Source organism: Lissotriton helveticus, chromosome 2_1 (genome assembly GCF_964261635.1).
Source record: "Lissotriton helveticus chromosome 2_1, aLisHel1.1, whole genome shotgun sequence".
In the NCBI taxonomy this organism is placed as follows: Eukaryota; Metazoa; Chordata; class Amphibia; order Caudata; family Salamandridae; genus Lissotriton; species Lissotriton helveticus.
Genome location: NC_136059.1, coordinates 1,681,194,023 through 1,681,216,013, shown reverse-complemented (window position 1 = coordinate 1,681,216,013; position 21,991 = coordinate 1,681,194,023). Strand labels below are relative to the sequence as shown.

The 21,991-nt window shown below is 45.7% G+C and overlaps 1 protein-coding gene across 1 annotated transcript in view; it reads right to left on the bottom strand.

The window, feature by feature from the left end:
- Nucleotides 1–21,991, bottom strand: part of LOC144818838 (fructose-1,6-bisphosphatase 1-like) — a 68,818-nt gene that overhangs the window by 27,635 nt on the left and 19,192 nt on the right. The window contains exons 2-5 of the mRNA XM_078676626.1: nt 18,074–18,236; nt 5,804–5,896; nt 2,223–2,363; nt 1,323–1,460 (exon numbers count right to left, since the gene is read on the bottom strand). Of these exons, the coding sequence (XP_078532752.1) occupies nt 1,323–1,460; nt 2,223–2,363; nt 5,804–5,896; nt 18,074–18,236 (535 nt within the window). The remainder of the gene's footprint in view (nt 1–1,322; nt 1,461–2,222; nt 2,364–5,803; nt 5,897–18,073; nt 18,237–21,991) is intronic.

Sequence of the window (21,991 nt, the reverse complement as noted above, 5' to 3'; positions counted from 1 at the left end):
GATAGTGCAGGAGCAAGGTGTCCCGGTCCTGCACTGCCAAACTCATAATAAGGCCCTCAGTCTTCAACTCAGGAAGCCCAAAGTAGGATATGATATCATCACATGCAGGCAGCTGCGGCCTATGTATCTCATGAAGTCAAGGTGATCATCCAAATTTTCCCGTGCGGAATTACCATACCAATATCATGCTTTTCACTAACCAAGCATAGTGGAAAATGAAAATCAATTCTAAAAATGGCAAGAGCGCAAGTACATTTACATACTTTCTGTAAAATGGGCATACATCCAGAAAAGGCTTTTAGTATGGTATGGGCAACAAAGACAAGGGGAGACCTTGGACATCAGCACTGCATCTCAGTTTGATTAGCTCACCAAATTGGCAAAATGTCTTTAAAACACATTCAAGTATTCCTAATTTTTCATGCATAAAGCAGCATAAAGGTCCAACTAACTATTATAGTGAAATAAAGTAACATTAGAAACATTGTGTACTTTAACGATCATCGCATTGAGATGTCCAACGTTGATTCATAAGGGAAAGAGTAATATTACATCTTCAGTATAGACATTTGAAATAAAAAATGCACACAATCTAGAGAGAAATATTTTCACAGTAGAATTTCACTGGCCAAAATAGACCTTTGTTGTAGAAGAAGCAGCCGGTATCTGGGAAAAGTGGCGGGGGGGAGGTGGGGAACGGACAACAAAATAAAAAATTTAAAAAAATAACTTGCCTGCATCCCCGCTCCGATCTGGCTCGTGAACTGCAGGCACAGGCTATCAGAATCCCCTGCAGCCAATTCTGGTGCTGCATTAAAGCAGCATTAGGATTGGCCTGAGCACCATGGATTTGAGCTCCCAGGTAGACAGAGAGCCTGTGCCAACTCTCTCCAACCCAGCAATGCAGCCGGGGTTGGAGAGAGCTTCAGTGCGCATGAGAGTTTGACCGTCGTGAAACGGCCGGCCAAACAGTCATGCGCATTGATTGCAGTTCAAAACACTCCTCCATCAGCCTGTCATCTCTTGCCCTGCCCCCAAGCCTCGGCTCAGACAGCCAAAAGAAAACGATAATAAACAAGCGTTTATTATCGTTTTTGTTTTTTGTTATTTTGGCTGCTGGCTGGTGGGCGAGGGAGGGAGCAACGCTTCTTCGCCATAGCGGAGGAGCCGCCGCTGCTTTGTTGGATAACCATTTTATTGCATACACCTACACTGCTTACAAACCGGTTAGTGAAATTGGAAAATACATTCCTTATCCAGGTTCCAGGTATATTGTAGACAGAAACCACACAATAAGAGTTAAACTGAACAAGAACACATACCTCTGGGAACTTCTTTTTGTTAACATATTCCGTGACGGCAGGATCGAAGAACTTGGCATACCCTTCATTAAGACTGTAGATGTTGCCTTTCTTTTTTATTTTCATGTCCTTTTCTACTAGAATGAATTCTCCAATTGCCTAAAAAGGTATATAAAGAAAATAACAGAACTTAATGGGTAGCAGAGTGTTTTTGAGTAAATAAAGTTAGGAGAGATTCAGAAGACTTTTTGAAAATAAAGCAACCTAGTATTTTTAGGGTAAGATTTGGAGCCCGATATGAAACCCATTCCTTCTCCTAGGTAAGATCCCATCAAGTGCCCTTAAAAAACCATTCACATCTGCTACACTGAGTAAGTTGCAAAATACCGACATTAGTACTAACTCGCCAATATCATTTCACTTAAGATATTGCTTTCTACACCTTACAGTCCATTCACTGGATAGTTGATTTTTGTTGATAATCTGATATTCCTCTCAACTAGAGGAATTCAGAATTTACAATCAATTAAGTTTCTCAGAGTGAGAGTGTAGATCATTCCAACAGCATCATGACCATCTCTTTTAGGGATCCCCACTCGAACGATTTCTCAACCAAACCCTGTGCCGGAAAGACGAGTCTTCTTCGTGGTATTAATTTGGAGAATGTCTACATGTCAGATACGTATCCATGCAAGAACACCACAAGTGTAATTTTAGGTTTGTCAAGAGTGACAGATACATTCCACTAAAATGGGGAGCCTTTTAAGGAATATTAATGGTATGAGGACTCGTTCCTGCTCAGCATCCCACTATTGGGGGTGCGCCTGGCGTCTCTGTGATACTATACGAGGGTACTCACCAACAAAGCAGATACTCTTAGCATGAGGTACTAATATTTAACAGTTTTTGGAAGCCTCTTACCGGATCTAGCATGAACCCATTGACTCCAAATTGTGTGGCCAGCACCACCATTGTTGCGCTTCCGTAAAGGGCATAGCCGGCTGCCACGATGTTACGTCCAGGCTGCAAAGCATCCTTCTCACTAGGCTCATCATCGGAAACCTGAACAAGAAAAACAAAAAAAGTTTTTAAAAAACCACGGTCACCTGGAGACACACAAGTAAAATATCCAACTATCATACTTCATTTATAAGTGTAATATAATCACAACTCATAACCATTGACATTCGCCAAAGGTGGTGACCATTCAGAATGTTGAATTTCAGTTTAAAACGAACGGTCATATTTATAAATTAATTTGTCCATTTGGAGGGGTGGGAGGATTACTGGATGAATGTAAACCAGATCACCAAAGGCGCACATAAAAGTGACCTCTTTCTTCAAACTACAGTATTATAAATAGTACCACACTGTGAGACTTGCGAGTCTCAATTGTAATACTCAGTTTGCACTTTTTGTTCCTGCACAGCATATTGCTAGCGTTCCCTCATCTGCATAGCACAGGAGCCTGGCCCCATGAAAAAGAGTGAATCATTTTGACTGTGTGCCATATAACTGACACACCCATATGGGCAAAGTGGTTCTAAAGAGGGAACTAACTATGCTGCACCTTGAATTGGTAGAGGTTTACCCATCATTCAAGGACGCCTTCTGTGAGAGAGCTAGGAAACACCCAGAAACAGCCGCCCGCCCTCACCCCCTTCTAAAGGAAGGCCAGGCTCACTGGGAATGCAAAACAGAGCAGCAGATTGAACTGTTGTTCTTTGTCAATGATATGCTCTTTCATGTATAGGTGCAAGCGCTATTGTTTTTTGTATTCAGATGCACGGTTTCAGGCTGTGCCAAACACACCCAATAAGCGTGTACAGTGGTAGAGACCAAACTGTGTTTGACTGGGTGCAGACCACATCCTGAACCTAGAACCCATTTGGAAAAGTCACTATCTGAGTTTATAACATTAATAGTGGGGCACTTGGTGCAGCCAAAATCTGTGGCCACTGGTCACAGAGGATGGTGGCAAGTGAATGCAGGACAAGCCCATCATGTACTGGGTATATGAAGGGTTTTTTTGGAGCAAAATGTGGTCAAAGGACTTTAAACCATACGGATGGATCAGTATGCACATTTTCTAATGGCCTCCCTCACTTAACCCACGAGTCTGACAATAAAAACAAGACTAGGCAAAGCCCGTTATTGAAGGGTGGCCACAGACCGCATGATTAGTCAAGCTGTGAAATCTTGTAGTCCACCTGTGCCTCAATTACCTTTCGACTTCCTCAGCAGTCCCTCTTTCTCCAAGAATGTATAAATGGCCCCATTATAACCAGGGCCACTGGAAGTATGTGATTTTGCATCTGCGGTTTTTTAGTTTTGCATAATTATGAATTTGGAACATTGTTGCACATAATTCATCGTCTGCTGCATAATCTTCAGATTTTAACAAAAAATATTTTTTTGTAGGTCAAACAGATCAAAAGCTACTAGAAAGGCTGCAACATGTGTTGGCGTGCAGTGGAAAGGTAATTGGCAATTTCAGTGGTTTATTTCTGTATTTGCTAGGTAACCTCGTACTAACGAGATGAAATATTTGCCCAAACAGTATTACCATGTCTAAAAATTATAAAAATAATGAAACAATACCATCAAAAAAAGTGCCACATTATGCCGCATAATGTAGTCAACCCTGCTGCATAATTTGGTCCTCCCTGCCATATAATTCCAGTGGCATTGCAGTGGTTACAAGGGCTCCAGTTTGGGGAACAAATTAAATCCAATATACTGTCATTTGATCCTCTGGCAATCTATGAAACACCACCCAGTTGATACTGAACCAGACCACTCAGAGATCGCTTCTTTGTTGCGCTGGATGCTGAGAAAGCTTTTTTTGTGGGCTGTAGGGACTGCCAACCCAACCCTGAAAGCATCCCTGTGAGAATGAGCCGGTTGCACATCACAGTAACAGATCTGAACTGTCACGTACGTGAAGAAAACAACAGCTTTACAGTGACTTCACAGGTCACTGTCTTGACCGGTCCTTTCAGTTATGATACACCAACCCACAATCTAGGGATACTGTGTTCATTGCTAGACGTTCGGGAATGGAAGATGGTGGGACTTCTGCTGTTAGCTGCAAGTTATGGAGATTTCCGTCACATAAATGTGCGGAAATTGAGATCTTTCACCCATGCTTTGTTGTTTGCAGGGCATTCAGTGGCAGAAATAGTGGTGGGATCCTTACAAGCCATATAACCCTGGCTTTGCCTAGGTCTCTAGTTTACAGAAATACATGGGGTTGGTAGGTTTCACTGGGTGTCTGTCTACCGTAGACTCCTACTGCAGCCACCCTGTTGGCAAACGCAAGGAAATTTGGGTTTCTAGGCATAGTTATGATGATTGCAGGGCATTCGTGGTAAGGATCCATGATGGAATCCACTCAAGCTGTAACATTTTAGATTCCCTTGGGTTCCCAGGTTTTTAACATGCCCAGGCCTGGTAGGGCTATCTTGATACTGGCTCACCCTGGTTGAAATATTTTATTTGATTGTAGGATTTATATAGCGCACGATTGCCCGGGGGTGTCTAGGCGCTCAGCGGATAGTCAACCTGCATCTGGATTATGAAAGTGGAATTTAGCTAGCAAATAACCAGGTTTTTAGTAACTTCCTGAAAGTGAGTAATGTCGGCCTGTTCTTGATCTCTATTGGAAGTAAATTCCACTTTTTTACTGTACCCAGAATGAAGCTTCCTCCTCCCAAACGTGCTTTCTAATATTTGGGTGTCTGAAGAAGTTTGCTCTGAGATGAACAAAGATTTCTAGCAGGCAGGTACCAAGAAAAATGTTGTCTCAGAAACATTGGTCCTGTTCCCTGCAGAGCCTTGTAAACTAGACAAAAGGATTTGAATTATGTCCTCCTGATCATGGGAAGCCAGTGGAGTTTCTTTAATCCAAGGGCAATAGGCTGGAATTTGGCAATGTCCAGCAGCAATCTGGCAGCTGCATGTTGTGCCTGTTGATGTTTGATCATGTATTGCTTCTGAAGGTCAATATTAAAGATACCCCCCATAGAAAGTGAGGCAATTCGTTTTTTAGGTAAAATTGTAATGTTTGCAGAGCATTCTGAGGAAGAAAACAGGTTATGTACACAAGCTACACCCCTCTGGATTTATCAGGGTGTCCAATTTTTTTAAATGTCTGCAAATGCGGCAGCTACTTGCACCCCATTGATCAATGTGAGCAAAAATCCTTATGTTTACCAGTCCGTTTTTTAGACTTTACAGGTTCTCTCTCACATATTCCGGAACTTTCCCTGTGAGGAAATGTTACGATTCCACCCAGAGTTTGACATTTGCACAGCATTCTGGGTAAGAAAAAGTAATGGGCTCCATGCAAGCCATACCACTCTGTACACCACCAAGTCTCTAGATTTCAGAAATCGCTTAGGTTGTTAAGTTTCAGCATTCCTTTATAAAAAAAAAAGAAATATATTAGTTTTATTTTTCTACCCAACAACACGTGTTCTGGCAGTGTCAGATACCTTTACCTTTCTATAAATGGCAAAAATCGATCCAATAGATGCGAGGCAGTCGATGTTTGATGAGCCGTCGAGAGGATCAAAGCACACCACGTATTTTCCCTGGAGAATCAAAAGCATGGAGATAGTAAGTGCAATTTGTCCAATAATTCGATGCCTTTCAAGCCTGAACTCTGCCCGATTTAAAGAATAAATATAGAAATATTATTTCAAAGCAATTGAGTTTGTGTTTACAACAAAAATCTTTTCTAAGAACTTTTTCAAGCCTAAATCAGTGTAAAAGAGGATTTTAGAAGATTTATGAAACATACAGTGTGTATGACAGGTGAAAAACAACAAGACTGTCTATGTGGCAACATGTTTATTTATCCTAAAGTAATATTTAAATTGGTTATTCGTCATTATCGTCGGTCCTTCAAAGGAATTAATAATGAAGCAAAAAATGCATTAATTTGTTGTCTAATTGTAAAACAAATAATGAGGATCATTTCAAAGATCAAACAATTCCTCCCAGTAAGCATCAGAAGAGATTCAGAATGTAGGCCTTTATTGATAAGGGATTCAAAGACGCTGCCATTTGAGACATCGATCTAGCTAGGACTAGATATTGTTATTAGACCATACAAAAAAGTTATAGAAAGTAAACATTGACACACGGTGGCGAACTTGCTTAAAGTGAGTGTGTCACTGTCGAATAACGCTGGTATTTGTTTAAAATGCACAGTCTTTGTGTATGTGCGTTTCCCTTTTAAATTTATCTCCCGAGTAGTGGGGCTCACTGGTACTGCCTTTCTGTTTGCATCGGTAATTTCCCCATTAAGACCAATGGCACCATGGGGGCGCTGTCGCTTGCGTTGACGGGCTGAATGTCGACAGTTAATGCTCCGTCACGCTTCGTATGAAGACAGTTATAGTTTTAATTCCCTTCACGGTGAGCGACTATTCAACATACCTTTTCCCGAGGCTTACGTGTTTGTTTTTAATTTCAATCCGCTTCCTCTGGGGTGTGAATATGTCCTCTGGTTGGGTTTCCTTTTTCTCGTCTTTTTTTTCCCGCTGAACTCTGACTTTCCTTCTTCACGTTATCTTCTGCCTTCAACTGTCGCCAAAATGTTGTAAAAGGAAGACTGGCGGCACACCAACGTTGTGTAGGTTAGGGTCTTTATTTCAGCAGAGACGTAGGAAAACCCAACCATCAAGATCGGGACCAAACGGGCAACTCACAGCCGTTGGACCGAACACTGGACATGTCATCAAGTCAGGCAGCACGAGCTCAGCGCGTGCGACCTGGACAGCAACACGGAGCATAGGGTGAATATAACAATTTTCGTATCTCATGTGAAACACCACTAATAGTTAAGGATTAGTGAAACGTTGAAATATACGTAAAATAAGTGTTTGAGAAGGGGAACAGCATCAACAAGTCACAATTTCTTAACATGAAACCTCTCGCAGCCATCGCACGCCAGCACAACCTAAACATCATCTCTTACGCCGACGACACCCAGCTGATCCTCTCCCTCACCAGAGACCCCGACACCGCCAGAACCTGCCTACACGAAGGGATGAAAGACGTCGCCGAGTGGATGAAGGACAGCCGCCTGAAACTGAACTCGGACAAGACGGAAGTCCTCATCCTGGGATCTTCGCCCTCCGCCTGGGACGACTCCTGGTGGCCCCCAGCCCTGGGCACCGCACCCAAGCCAACCGACCACGCACGCAACCTGGGCTTCATCCTGGACCCCTCCCTCTCGATGACCAGACATGTCAACGCCGTCTCCTCATCGTGCTTCAACACCCTGCGTATGCTTCGCAAGATCTTCCGCTGGATCCCGACCGAGACCAGGAAGACTGTCACCCAGGCACTCGTCACCAGCCGACTGGACTACGGAAACGGCCTCTACGCCGGAACCACAGCCAAGCTACAGAAAAGACTCCAGCGCATCCAGAACGCCTCCGCCCGACTCATCCTGGATGTCCCCCGACGCAGCCACATCTCCAGCCACCTGAGGAACCTGCACTGGCTCCCCGTCGACAAGAGGATCACGTTCCGGCTCCTCACCCACAAGTCTCTCCACGACCTGGGCCCCAAGTACCTCAACGACCGCCTGACCTTCTACACGCCCACCCGCCAGCTACGGTCCACCAGCCTCGCCCTCGCAGCCGTACCACGCATCCGAAGAGCCACCGCCGGAGGAAGATCCTTCTCTTACCTGGCTGCCAAGACTTGGAACTCCCTCCCCATCCACTTTCGGCTGACCCAGGACCATCTCGCCTTCAGGAAACAACTCAACTCAAGACCTGGCTGTTCGAGCAGTAGCATACCCCTCCCCCCAAGCGCCTTGAGACCCTCCCGGGTGAGTAGTGCGCTATACAAATGGCATGATTGATTGATTGATTGACTAACATGTTGCAGCCCACCATGTAACAAGCATTGTTAAAGGTGTGAAACATATTGATTGGCTTAGCCCCAAAAAATTGGTTTTGGAGATGGCCATTGCAGACGTGCACAGTATTTTGAAAATATTACAAAATGCATAAAAGATTTGGCTGCTGTGGATGTGCACAAATCTATGGCAGCCATCTTCGAATGCATGTGTGTCACAAAGTTGGAAATACTGACCTCGGTAAACTTGTTCCAAAAGTTCATGCTGTCTCTTTATTGCATAGTAGACCTAGTATCTACGTGCAATTCATTTCCATTTCCATTTCACCATTAACTTCATAAAAGCAGGTTCGTTTTCCTTATTTAAGGTGTGCTGTTTATGTCCAAGTCCAAACAATGACGTTAAAAGGCACCATTGTCTAAACCGCGTATCACACGCAAGTCATTCATTCACACTAAATGCCATCTTGGGTTGCCCCATGTCAGTGTCGACTTTCTCTTTTTTCTGTCTATTCTCATACTTGAGGAGGGAGATGTGTGGCCCAGCTGCCAGAGCAGCTGACTCCGGAGCAGTGGCGTAGCAAGGGTGGTCGGTCCGTTTTCGGCGACACAAGTTGTGGGGCCGGTGGCCTCACCCCCACTCCCGCCCCACACTCTTACCTGCAGCCATTGCAGGGCGGCACCCGCAGGAAGCGCCAGTACCCCCCCGCCAGCTCTTACATTCGGCCACCGTAGGCGACAAATGCATCGGGCCGCGGCGCCAGCGGCAGTTCAGCATCATGTGTCTCTCGGTAATAGCTCACAATCTCCCCGATGGCCCCCAGCAGCTGGATATCCTTCGGGGTGATACATGTGCGGTTTACAAATGTGGAATTATTATACTTACAGATTTGCTTTTCCAGATTACTAATACAGAACTACAAATGCCAGGGAAAACCTTACTTTCAAAATGAGACAGAGGTGGATTGATCTGTACTTTTCATAGATCACGTACTGTAGGAGACCCACTTCATAAAGATTCAAACTATCTGAAAGTTGGAATAGCTGCTGCAATAAAGCAAAACATGTGTATACGAAATAGCACAGAGAGACAGAGGTAAATGCATGATTGCTTGAGATCACGAAGAATAGATGCTGCTGGTCTGTTTTCCTTGCCGTTTACCAGAACACATTTTGTTCAGATCGACAAGAAGTCTCTTGGTTCCCATAAAAGCCTCCTTAGGTAAATCTGCACTGTAGGGTTCAGTGTGGCTCAGTGAGAAATCTGCAATATTTGCAACGTGTTAATGACCACTAAGGGCCAGCAGGACCTCGACCACTTGGAAGGAAACTCCTGGGGCATGTGCCACACGCCTCCACAGCAGCACAGAAAGCATAGATGCCAAGTGGATCAATGTCATGTGCGACACCGCCGGCCAATCCAGATTTTTCAGTCAACAGTGCTTTCCATGCAAAGCTGTTGGGACAGGCTTGTAATGCGAAAACGAGGTCTCATATGTAAAGTACTGCAGGGGACTCATCCAGGAACGCCTTCCAGGGGCGGCTCTAGGCTCATGGTGGCCCTGGGCAGGGAGCGTAGGTAGGAGGCCCCCGGAGGAACGCAGGCGCGGAGGCCAGTGAAGAGGGGGGGGGTCAGGGTGTTTGGAGGTGGAACAGAGCCGGAGGCCGCCAAATTCCTGCCAGGGGCCACCACGCAAATATGTATCCATCCTCAGAGGATTATTATATTAAGGATATATATTGGCGTGGTGGCCCATGGGGTTTGGTGGCCCTGTGCAGGTGCACAGCTTGCACGTGCCTAAGACCGCCCCTGCGCCTTCCGAGGTCAACTCTTCTTTGCCTATGTGGAGTTTCTCCATCCCGTTCAGCCCCTTTGAGCAACTGTATGTGCGGAGTGTAATGCACCATGGCCCTATAGTTCATCCTAGATGGCTTGGAAGTTAAGCATGGGGACCAGGATCTATCCACCATGCTCTTTACTTTAGTAGAAAATACTTCGGGAATGCACGTCTCGGACCAGTAAATACCTGAAGAAGGCACACAACTGTCACTGACCGATACAAACCCAACTGAGCAGATAACAAACCATTTCTATGACAAACTATGCTGGTCTGCCTCTATCGTGGCAGGTATGAGAAAAAGACAGTAGTTTCCAGGGCCATACGAGCTGGTGAAGTATTATCTGAAAGGAGGTGGCAATTCTTGGGACTGGTTATGGGAAAGGCCTGAAGAGTCTACTTAAGAGACCTCTGCTAAATGGAAGACCACAGTGAAACCTCCCACAAACTACAAGGGGCGCCGCTTCATTGTTGACTTCCATTCAACTGTCGTCCTGCAGCCCCTTCTTCCTATGTGTCCTCACTGAACTCTAGAAGTTGGCATTTTTATTTTTAATTCTTGTCACTATCCCTATTTTTGTAGGTGCTTGGTTACATTTTTTGTTTTTATGCTTTGTTGCTTTTTCTTAGACGAAGAATGCAAAAACAGCTGCATCTACTAGAGGCCCAAAGTTCAAAACCCATTTTTCAAAAATGGACTAAGAAAAAAAGAGAAGAGTTAATCTCAGTATACATTTTACAAACATACACTGTAGAATCTAATGGATCAGGTGACCAAGAAGCATACCAGACGGCACGAGAATTCCCAATCATGAATGTACAACAAAAAGGCATAAGGACCAATAAGCAGAAGATGAAAACCATAGAGCGACTCATCTTTTTCACCTAAATAGTCACTGACCCAGGTAGTGTATAATATATTTTTTTTTAAATGACAACTTACATTTCTCGAGGGTACAAGCTGGCATTAGTATTTAGTTCTCATCTAGAAAACAGTACCTTTGATATCTCATGGACCCCACGAATGAAGGAATGGATGCCAACTTCAGGAAAGCGTGACAATACAACTTAAATAATTAAATTCCCGAGCAGGCCCATTTAGTTCAGGATGATTATAAAAGACATGGAAAACTTTAGCAAAAGAAGTTATAGTACAGCTCAAACAGTACATGTCTTGCGTACTGCTCACAGATGAATGCAACAGTTTCTAACCTCCTGCCACCAGGACCAAACCTGCCAGTTCTATGTAGCTAGGCTTATAAAAAATGTCAAAATTCGCCCCTTCCTAAGTAGCTAGTAACAAACGATGACAAAGCAGTGCACTGAGGAACAGCCAACAAAAATTAGCACTGTCAATCGGTCTTGCATTTTAATGACGATACCCGATTTTATGGCTTTTGCCAATTCTGTGGGGCAAAAAGAAAACAAACATTTGCAATGCAATAGGTCTCGCATTAGGAAAGTTGGAGCTATTGGTATTGTAAATGACAAATATTTTATTTATGTGTTGGTTTTGAAAATAGTGAAATTAATAGCTTTGTCATTTACAATGCCAATAGTTATAACTTTAGCAAATGTGACACCTATAGCATTTGTAATGCAACATGTGTTGTATTTACGTGACTTAGATGTATTGATATTACATATAACAATGGCTTTACATTTTTTTAAATAATTAATACTTAAATAAAAGTTCTTGTAATTTATAATGGCAATAGCTTAAACTTTTGTAAATAATTTTTGTGAAGATTATGTTCAGTGTATTTTATTGTGACGAAAATCCAAGAACAGAATTGAAATATTAACATCTTTTTGTGACATTTGTAATAAAGCTTGAAACATTGAGAGAACATATTTGAACCAGTTGTTGTTGAATGGTTGCACAGATTGATGCAGTGGTGGCGCAGAGTGATTTTGTGGTGTCGACGAGTGAGCAATAGATAGATAGATAGAGTCAGGGCGATAGATAGATAGAGTCAGGGCGATAGATAGATAGATAGAGGGCAATAGATAGTTAGAGTCAGGGCGATAGATAGATAGATAGAGGGCAATAGATAGTTAGAGTCAGGGCGATAGATAGATAGATAGAGGGCAATAGATAGTTAGAGTCAGGGCGATAGATAGATAGATAGAGGGCAATAGATAGTTAGAGTCAGGGCGATAGATAGATAGATAGAGGGCAATAGATAGTTAGAGTCAGGGCGATAGGTAGAGTGAGGGCGATAGTTAGAGTGAGGGCGATAGAGTGAGGGCGATAGAGTGAGGGCGATAGAGTGAGGGCGATAGAGTGAGGGCGATAGAGTGAGGGCGATAGAGTGAGGGCGATAGAGTGAGGGCGATAGAGTGAGGGCGATAGAGTGAGGGCGATAGAGTGAGGGCGATAGAGTGAGGGCGATAGAGTGAGGGCGATAGAGTGAGGGCGATAGAGTGAGGGCGATAGAGTGAGGGCGATAGAGTGAGGGCGATAGAGTGAGGGCGATAGAGTGAGGGCGATAGAGTGAGGGCGATAGAGTGAGGGCGATAGAGTGAGGGCGATAGAGTGAGGGCGATAGAGTGAGGGCGATAGAGTGAGGGCGATAGAGTGAGGGCGATAGAGTGAGGGCGATAGAGTGAGGGCGATAGAGTGAGGGCGATAGAGTGAGGGCGATAGAGTGAGGGCGATAGAGTGAGGGCGATAGAGTGAGGGCGATAGAGTGAGGGCGATAGAGTGAGGGCGATAGAGTGAGGGCGATAGAGTGAGGGCGATAGAGTGAGGGCGATAGAGTGAGGGCGATAGAGTGAGGGCGATAGAGTGAGGGCGATAGAGTGAGGGCGATAGAGTGAGGGCGATAGAGTGAGGGCGATAGAGTGAGGGCGATAGAGTGAGGGCGATAGAGTGAGGGCGATAGAGTGAGGGCGATAGAGTGAGGGCGATAGAGTGAGGGCGATAGAGTGAGGGCGATAGAGTGAGGGCGATAGAGTGAGGGCGATAGAGTGAGGGCGATAGAGTGAGGGCGATAGAGTGAGGGCGATAGAGTGAGGGCGATAGAGTGAGGGCGATAGAGTGAGGGCGATAGAGTGAGGGCGATAGAGTGAGGGCGATAGAGTGAGGGCGATAGAGTGAGGGCGATAGAGTGAGGGCGATAGAGTGAGGGCGATAGAGTGAGGGCGATAGAGTGAGGGCGATAGAGTGAGGGCGATAGAGTGAGGGCGATAGAGTGAGGGCGATAGAGTGAGGGCGATAGAGTGAGGGCGATAGAGTGAGGGCGATAGAGTGAGGGCGATAGAGTGAGGGCGATAGAGTGAGGGCGATAGAGTGAGGGCGATAGAGTGAGGGCGATAGAGTGAGGGCGATAGAGTGAGGGCGATAGAGTGAGGGCGATAGAGTGAGGGCGATAGAGTGAGGGCGATAGAGTGAGGGCGATAGAGTGAGGGCGATAGAGTGAGGGCGATAGAGTGAGGGCGATAGAGTGAGGGCGATAGAGTGAGGGCGATAGAGTGAGGGCGATAGAGTGAGGGCGATAGAGTGAGGGCGATAGAGTGAGGGCGATAGAGTGAGGGCGATAGAGTGAGGGCGATAGAGTGAGGGCGATAGAGTGAGGGCGATAGAGTGAGGGCGATAGAGTGAGGGCGATAGAGTGAGGGCGATAGAGTGAGGGCGATAGAGTGAGGGCGATAGAGTGAGGGCGATAGAGTGAGGGCGATAGAGTGAGGGCGATAGAGTGAGGGCGATAGAGTGAGGGCGATAGAGTGAGGGCGATAGAGTGAGGGGCGATAGATAGATAGGGGGTTGTGTGTGTGGGGGGTTGTGTGTGTGTATGGGGGTTGTGTGTGTGTATGGGGGTTGTGTGTGTGTATGGGGGTTGTGTGTGTGTATGGGGGTTGTGTGTGTGGGGGGTGTGTGTGTGGGGGGTGTGTGTAGGGCGGTGGGTGTGTGTGTGGGGTGTGTGGGGGAGGGGTTTGTGTGTCTGGGGTGTGTGTGCGGGTGTGTGGGGGGTTGTGTGTGTGTGGGGTATGTGTGTGTTGTGTGTGTGGAGTTGTGTGTGGGGTTGTGTGTGTGGGGGTGGGTCTGGGTGTGTGTGGGGGGTGTAGGGTTGTGTGTGTGGGGGACTGGGTGTGTGTGGTTGTGTGGGGTTGTGTGTGTGTGTGTGTGTGTGGGGGGGGTTGTGTGTGTGGGGTGTGGGGGGGTGTATGGAGGGTTGTGTGTGTGCGGGGTTGTGTGTGTGGGTGTGTGTGTGTAGGGTTGTGTGTGTTGGGGTCTGGGTGTGTGTGTGGGTGTTTGTGTGGGGTTGTGTGTGTGGGGGGTTGTGTGTGGGGTTGTATGTGTGTGGAGTTGTGTGTGTGGGGGTGTGTGTGAGTTTGTGTGTAGGGGGTTGTGTGTGGGGGGTAGATTAGAAAGCACAGCTAAAGTGGGCCTTGCACACTGTAAATTAGACCGTGAGCAGTAAAGCTTTGGTTACACTTGAAACCCCATCAGCGACGACAATAAAGCATTATTAAACTGAACCGAAAGTGTGGCAGAGAAGGGACGTGAGAAGCAGGGGCACAGAACAAAGATCTAGGGAAAGAAGAGGAGGAGGAACAGAAGAGCAGAGAAGTGACAGAATGAGAAGAAGGGATAAAGAATATGCAATGACACGGCGAATGAAGGAGAGAGGGGAGCATGTAAACGGGTCTAAAGGGACGTTAGTAAGAGAGACAGAGAACAACAGAAGTGAGTGGAAGGCAGAATGTTCAGAGGAGGAGAGAAAATAGAGAAATACGAGGCGTTAGTGGGAGAAGAAGGGAGGGGACAGCAAGGCAGAAATAAGGAAAGAGGAATAAAAATGGAGCACGAGGGGGCTTGAGAGAAATCGTAAAAGGGAATGAAAAGACATAAAAATAAAAATGGGGACAGAGCATGAAAGAGGAGAGAGATAGGAGGAGGGGAAGAAAGGGGAGGGAGAAGAAAGGAGGGAGGGAGACGGTGTGAAAAGGGGAGAGAGGACAGAAAAAGAAGAGACAGAGGAACAAAGTGCGCGAGAGGGTGAGCCAGATACCAGTAGAAGATAACAAGCTCTGGGCATTGCGTGGCGGGGAGCGGAGGTTTATCGCTTAATACCCAACCATATACGGGGAGGATCTTCTTTTTCTGTTGCATGCACCAGAACTCCTGGAACAATTGTCTAGCTCCAACAAATTGAATACTGGGGCCACGGGTTTGCTCAGAAGCCCATAAATGGCGCTACACATGTTGTCGAAGTGCTGAATACCAAGGCTGCCTACTTACTTTTGATTCCAGCTCATACCTCTTTCATCCACCACTCCCTGCTCCTTTATTTCTCTCTTTTATGTACTTTTTCATACTTGCTTCACTGTTCTGCCTCTTTCTCTTACTCTTTCTTTTCTCCTTTTGTGTTTTTTCTTTCTTGCTCTGGGTGAAGAAGGTCTGATGAGGAACAGTAAGTGCCGGTCCCCAAATCAGAGTATTAGTCAACGTGAACAGCAACAACCGGCTCAAATTAAGCACTGCGCGACCACTGTCATGCCCTGTGTGGCTGGTCTCATGGAGTACAGCTAAGGGGATTCGGCTGCAGAGTCCCCACCACCACCGAGGAAGGGGCGAAAGTTGTCACTGAAAGGAGGACACGACCCCCTGCTTCAGTGACACCTGCTGCCTGGGTACTAAACAGGCAGACACTCTTCATAAAAGCACGCCCGGGAGTCTCCTTTCAATACAAAATCCCTCTAGCTTGGAGTTTACCTCCGAGCAGAAAAAAAAAAAAATCATTTACACTTGGCAGGCGGTAATTTATCTGACATACGTGCCACAGAGAGTCCTTTGTACTGTGCTAGGCAGGTTCGATTTCAGCGGTTGTGCCTTGAAAGCCCAAAACGAATTCCTGAAAAGAGCCAGGAGCTCACACAGCTGACAAGCAGGGATCAGATTCAGTGCATCGGCCAAGTGCGCGCCAGTGCAGCCGAAACCTGATGGCGCTGGGCGGCTCAGCATTTCATCATTGACGCACGCGCTTGTCAACACAGCAGTTCAAAGGTTCAAGATCTGCTCAGTTTTGGAGTTTTTTTGTGACAAAAGTGCCTCTGGAAGAGGCGAGGGCAGACTGGGAAGCCCCAAGAGGACCAGCGTGAATGCCTGAGGCTGGCAGCGGGGACGGGATGGCACTCTCGCAGCTCTGTGCCCCTTAGATTTAAACTTTCAGTGGGCCCTGGCACCAGCGATAATTAACGGCTGATTTATCGAGATGATGCGGCCACCTCGCCATTTTGTAGGTGTGCACGTGCATTCAAAAAGTATGCGCACGCTTACCAAAAGACACTGGTTGTGTATTTAATTATAGATTTTTTTTAATGGAAATAAATGTAAAGCGTAGTGTAAAGTGCTATTTTAAATCACACGTTACGTGGCTGTGACATAAGCGTGCTAATTACTGGACCTAAAAAGCTACTGGAGGTAAATAAATAAATAATCCTGACTAGACCATGGCTTATGGGAATTAGCACACAGGGGTCAAGGATTCCTTGATTTTGTTTGTAAAATAAAAAAAGCAAATGTTACATTACATGAGGCAAAAGTGATCATCGTGAGCAAACAAAATACAAGAGGAGCGAACGGTGCATTACAGGAGGAGACGAGAGAACAATCACTGCCGCAGCCCGGAGGAAAACACCGGAAGCAGATGTCCGGCCCGCCGCCTGGTTGTGGGCGGGGCCGGGAAGAGGTGTGTCCACTCCCACTGCCTTGCCTGTTGTGACCGGAGATGCCGTGCCAGCCATGGCGCCCCGTGCAGAAGATGGAGCCCCCGCTGGAGAAGGAGAGACCGGCCCGCCGCCGAGCGCCAGCCGACCCGGTGAGTCCCCAATAGAGAGGAGGGGCGTCTCTGTATGTGTGTGTGTGCGTGAGTGTGTGTGTGTGTGGGTGCGGCACGGGGGGGGAGGGGTGCGCGCGCGTGTCTGTGTGGGCCTTCCTGCCTGCGTGTGCATGTGTCCCGGGGTGGGGTGGGAGGGGTGGGGGCTGTCTGTGTGTGAGCAAGTTACTCTGCGCAACTCTGCGCATGCGCGGCTCAGACGCGCGCTCACGCGGTCAAAACTGGAAAAGAAAAGCTCGTGTCAGATTGGTGTCCTCAAAACTAGATACGGGTAGCAATAGGTCTGAAGCAGACACCTCAATGCTCACGCATTGAGAGTACGTCTGCTCGACCTAAAAATATATATGCGATAGTCAATGTGAAACAGCAAAGACAAATAAATACATTGTCAAACTCTAATGAAAAATACACATACATGCACCACCATGCTTGTGCAAAGCTAGATTATGATGGGACAAACATATACATATATTTTTTACTTTTAATTTACCATTCTAAGATGGAGGACACCAATCTTGGAGAGGCAATAAAAGTATAAGCGAATGTGCATGAAAGACAAAAAGGTGCAGCCCAGTAGCAAATTTCAGCTACTAGACCCGCCATAAAAAAATATTTTTTTTAATTAAAAACCCAATGAGGAGGGGCGGAGAAGCAATGGAAGAACAGATGCGGGTGGCAATGCAGAAGCTGGGGGACCGGAGAGCAAGACCGGAATACAGCAGGGGAGCAGAAGGGTGGGGAGCATTGGAGAATGGGGAGCTGGTTATAAAATAAAAAAATGTAAAAACTGGATAGGGAGGTGTGAGGGAAGAAAAGGAAGAACTGTTAGGGTAGGAGAAAATAACACAGAGCTCAAGTAGAATGGGAATGTGAGAGGGCAAGCAACATAGGAGGGAGAGACCAACAATACATACACATCCAATTAGGTGCTGGAAGAAAAATGGAAAAAAAAAATAGTTCCCTGAATATAAGCAGTAAAAGGATTCAGGTAATGCAATCGAAAGGATACACTAACAGAAGAGTAAGGAAAAACATCAATAAGCAAGCAAATGAGACAGCCAAGAAAGCCAACCAATGATAAGCAATGGGCTGAACAAAGCCCAATGCAAGTGTTGGTATAGTACAAAATAGATCTACAACTTTAGACAGTTAAAGAAATCTAAAATTAAGAAGGGAAGCGAGACAAAAAAAACACAGGTAGATTACTAACCCTCTTCTCAGCTTCCACTATGATGGCATGTGTATCCTCTTCTGACACAAGAACGCAGGCGCTATAGGATGCCTTCAATGTGTTAATGACCATGTCATTGGAGAGAACGTCCAGCTTCTTTACCTGGTCGCCCGTCACATTTGTAGAGCCAGCAATCCCATACCTAAAATGCAACAAAAAAAAAGGCCATTAATAAATAAAGACAGGGTGATGGAATGGTAAATATATTGAATAATCGACCAACTGTAGAAATTCTTGTAGATTCCCTGCATAAGCTCAATGAATGATCCACTCTGCCCACATAACCAATAAGCGAATGCCTTAGCTTTCCCACAACTCCTCAACATAAAAAAAACAAGACACCGAGTTGTCCCACAAGCCCCTATTGTTTGGACACTTAAGTCCTACACCGAAAATCAGCACAGTCCTAGGCATTTGTTAAACCGGTCCTCCTTAGGATGGTTTCCCCTAAACATTTTGCCTGCTTACCTCCTCTTTTTGTTGGCTTAGGTCTCTTAGCACTTTATCACCGCTGACCAGTGCTTAACTTAATGTGCTTCTCCCCTAAACATGGTAACATTGATGTATACACATTTGACATATTTAATTTTCTTATAATTCTGTTGTAAAGTAGTATAATATATACTCAGGGCCTGTAATTTAAAAGCTACTAGAGGGCCTGCAGCACTGATTGTGCCACCCACATAAGTAGCCTTTCAACCGGTCTCAGGCCTGCCACTGCAGTTTACTGCCACTTCACCTTGGCATTTAAAACCCTTTGCAAAGCCTTAAACTCTCCTTTTATTACACACTAGCGGCCCGTCCCGTCGTTGTCCGGGTATGAAATAGAATGTGTGTATTCAGATACGGTCATCCGCGTGTTCCCCCGCTTGAGGCCCAGCTGCAGCCCTGGTTGATGTTAACAGGCATGTGTCCCCCTGCTTGAGGCCCAGCTGCAGCCCTGGTTCATGTTAGCAGGCGCATGTAATTAGTGTAGTGATCCGCTTCCTGAGCCCGGCTACAGCCCTGACTGATGTTAGCAGGTGCGTGTAATTTGGTTTAATGTGATAGTTCAGTAACAGCGCGCATGAGAGGCTGCAGTAATTGTCCCCGCAGACACGCTCAGTCGCGTGTGCCCCCGCTTGAGGGCCAGCGGCGACCGTCTAACAATTAGAATTGTGTGAGTCTTGAATGATTGTTTCCCGCTGTTCTTTTTTTTTATGACCCACACCGACGCTCTTCGGCCCAGAGTGCTTTTTAGACGCACCCAGGTCAAGCCACCCACTGTGTTTGGCCCTTAAAGATGCACCCAAGCCAAGGCACACACTGCATTCGGCACCCCCAGTATGTGTGAGACAATGGGCAGTCCCCCCAAGGGAGTCTTGCGAATAGTTACTTACCACGCTTCGAGGTGAACGCCTTTGTGACGCCCCCAGCACACGGCTACAGCAGACTATCTGATTAATGTACGACCCAGATGGCATGAAGTGCAGAACGTAGCACACGCCCCCAGCGTGCCCCTTGATGCGGCGCAATTGGCGCTTCAGAGAGCATGAAGGGTGGACACACGGCCAAAGCTCAGACACATGCCTACAGCGTTTGTCACGGCCCAGCGTGCCCCTTGATGCGGCGCAATTACGACTCACATGGCATGAAGGGCGGAACGTACCACACGCCCCCAGCGTTTGTCACGCCCCCAGCACACACCCACAGCAGAACACAGACACGCCCACAAGGGACTACTTTGCTGGCACGGTTCTTTTACCTTTTAAATGTATATGGTGGGCGTCTGCATAGCCTATGTCCTTCTGCTCCAACTGCCCTTTCCAGCGCTGTATTGGGTGTTGTGATTGGTGCTGTGGTTACTGAGATTACCCGCCTCAAAGGTTTGGGATATAGATATAGATACCCCTCGGTTCCATTTCGCCGGTACGCAAATTTCCGCGGCAGAACCACGCCGCATTTAAATCCACAACCAATTCCACCTGCTGGGAGAAAAACGGGACGAACTCGCGTTTGTCTTCACTTATGTGCTTTTTTTATTTAATCCTCACAGCATGGAGTTTCTCAAGCAGGCAGGCACAAATCTACGCATTGCGGGATAGCATATCCCTTGTTCACGATCAATTTGGCTCCAGGCTCTCAGTCTCAATATAGTGAGTCACATTATTACATCATTTCCTGTTTGATGTTATTTTGGCCCTCGGCCTTCTGGATGATGTAGTTTTTTGCAATTTTAATTTTTTTACCCGTCTGTATTGGGTGTACCGATTGGTGCTGTGGTTACTGAGATTACCCGCCTCAAAGACTTGGGCTCTCTCTTTATAATATTAGTATGGATGGATGAGTCCTCTATAAGGTAGGCCCTAGGTAGCCCATAGGGCAGGGTGCTATATAAGTAAAAAGGTAGGACATGTACTTTTAAGTTTTGTATGTCCAGGTAGTGACAGACACCCACATTTGTTTTTCACCACTGTGAGGCCTACTCCTCTCATAGGTTAACATTGGGAATTTCTTAATACACTTTTAAGTTGTAATCCCTAATTAAAAAGGAGTAGCTTGGTCATGTTTTATATCTTTGGAATGTTAATGATAAATCCTCTTTACTGGTAAAGTTAGATTTAACATTACTATTTTAGAAATGCCACTTTTAGAAAGTGGACAATTCAATGCTCCTACTGAATGCAACCTGACTCCAATACACGTCTGGGGTGGATGACAGCTTCACTATGCATTTCCTCTAGACATCCACAAACACAGGCAGTTTAGATTAGTCTGAGCACTCATCTGCATTCTGAAGCCCCTTCCTTGACAGGAAGGTAGGAAGGAGCCGACACTTGCACATGAACTGTTCTCAGGGGCGTGGAATTTAATAACCTATCTTCTTGTCCATGGGGCAGGCTGCTACATAAATCCACTTGTCCCTTTCATGCCTTGTAGAGTAGTGACAAATTACGGTACCAATCTCATTATATAAGAGCTCTGATATAGCCTCTCTGATTATGCCAGGGTTCATACCATAGTAGGGTTTGACTACTAGCAATTCCCTTACTTTGCCACCTTTCCGCAGATCTATATACTGCGTCTGAAGGTAATGGTAAGCAATAGCCCCAGGATTGGAATGCCCTTTTAAGTCTGTGCAAAACTACTAACTTGCATGTTTTAAGGGTTTTCACCAGCTCTGCTCTAATCTTTTCCCATACTGAGAAAGTCCTGGATATTTACTTCTGACAATGGCAGACGTAAGATTTCTTCCAGGATTGGGAAAAACGTGGCTGGAGGGAAAGCGAACTTGCAAACGCATGAGCAAATCTACACATGCTAAAATGCAGTTCACAAATATTTTCTAGGACTACAATTTCTTGACCTACTTCTGTAAATTCTTGTGAATTTATGAAAGCTGTAAATCAGCACTAATGCAAGCACATATACCATGGGTGCACTTTTGAGATTGCTTTAATAATTGGGCACCTAATTAGGTCTGGAGTTAACAAAGACCTTTTGTGGTTATTCAAATTCTATCTCTTTCTATCTATCGATCGGCTGCTGTCACTCATGCTGCTCTTTCACAAAGAGCATATTGCCACACAAATTCGTAGTTTTGTTCAGTGCCAGGAACTAATATGACAATGTGTGCTTTTTGAGACCAAACATTTCTTTTTTGCTTTTTACCAATGCTTTTTATACTGTTGAAGGCCCGGCAGCTCCAACACCAATAATGTTTTACAAAAACCATGCCAAAACACACAAATTGACAAAACCAAAAGGCTGACCACCAATTTCAAACCCACTGACTTTAACAATTATTAATTATTTTTATGTTTCCCATAATTTTGTTGAAACTGGTTACACCGATTTTCCATTAGGATTATTTTTTGTAACACATTTTATAAATGATGCTGCAAAGAACTGGTACCA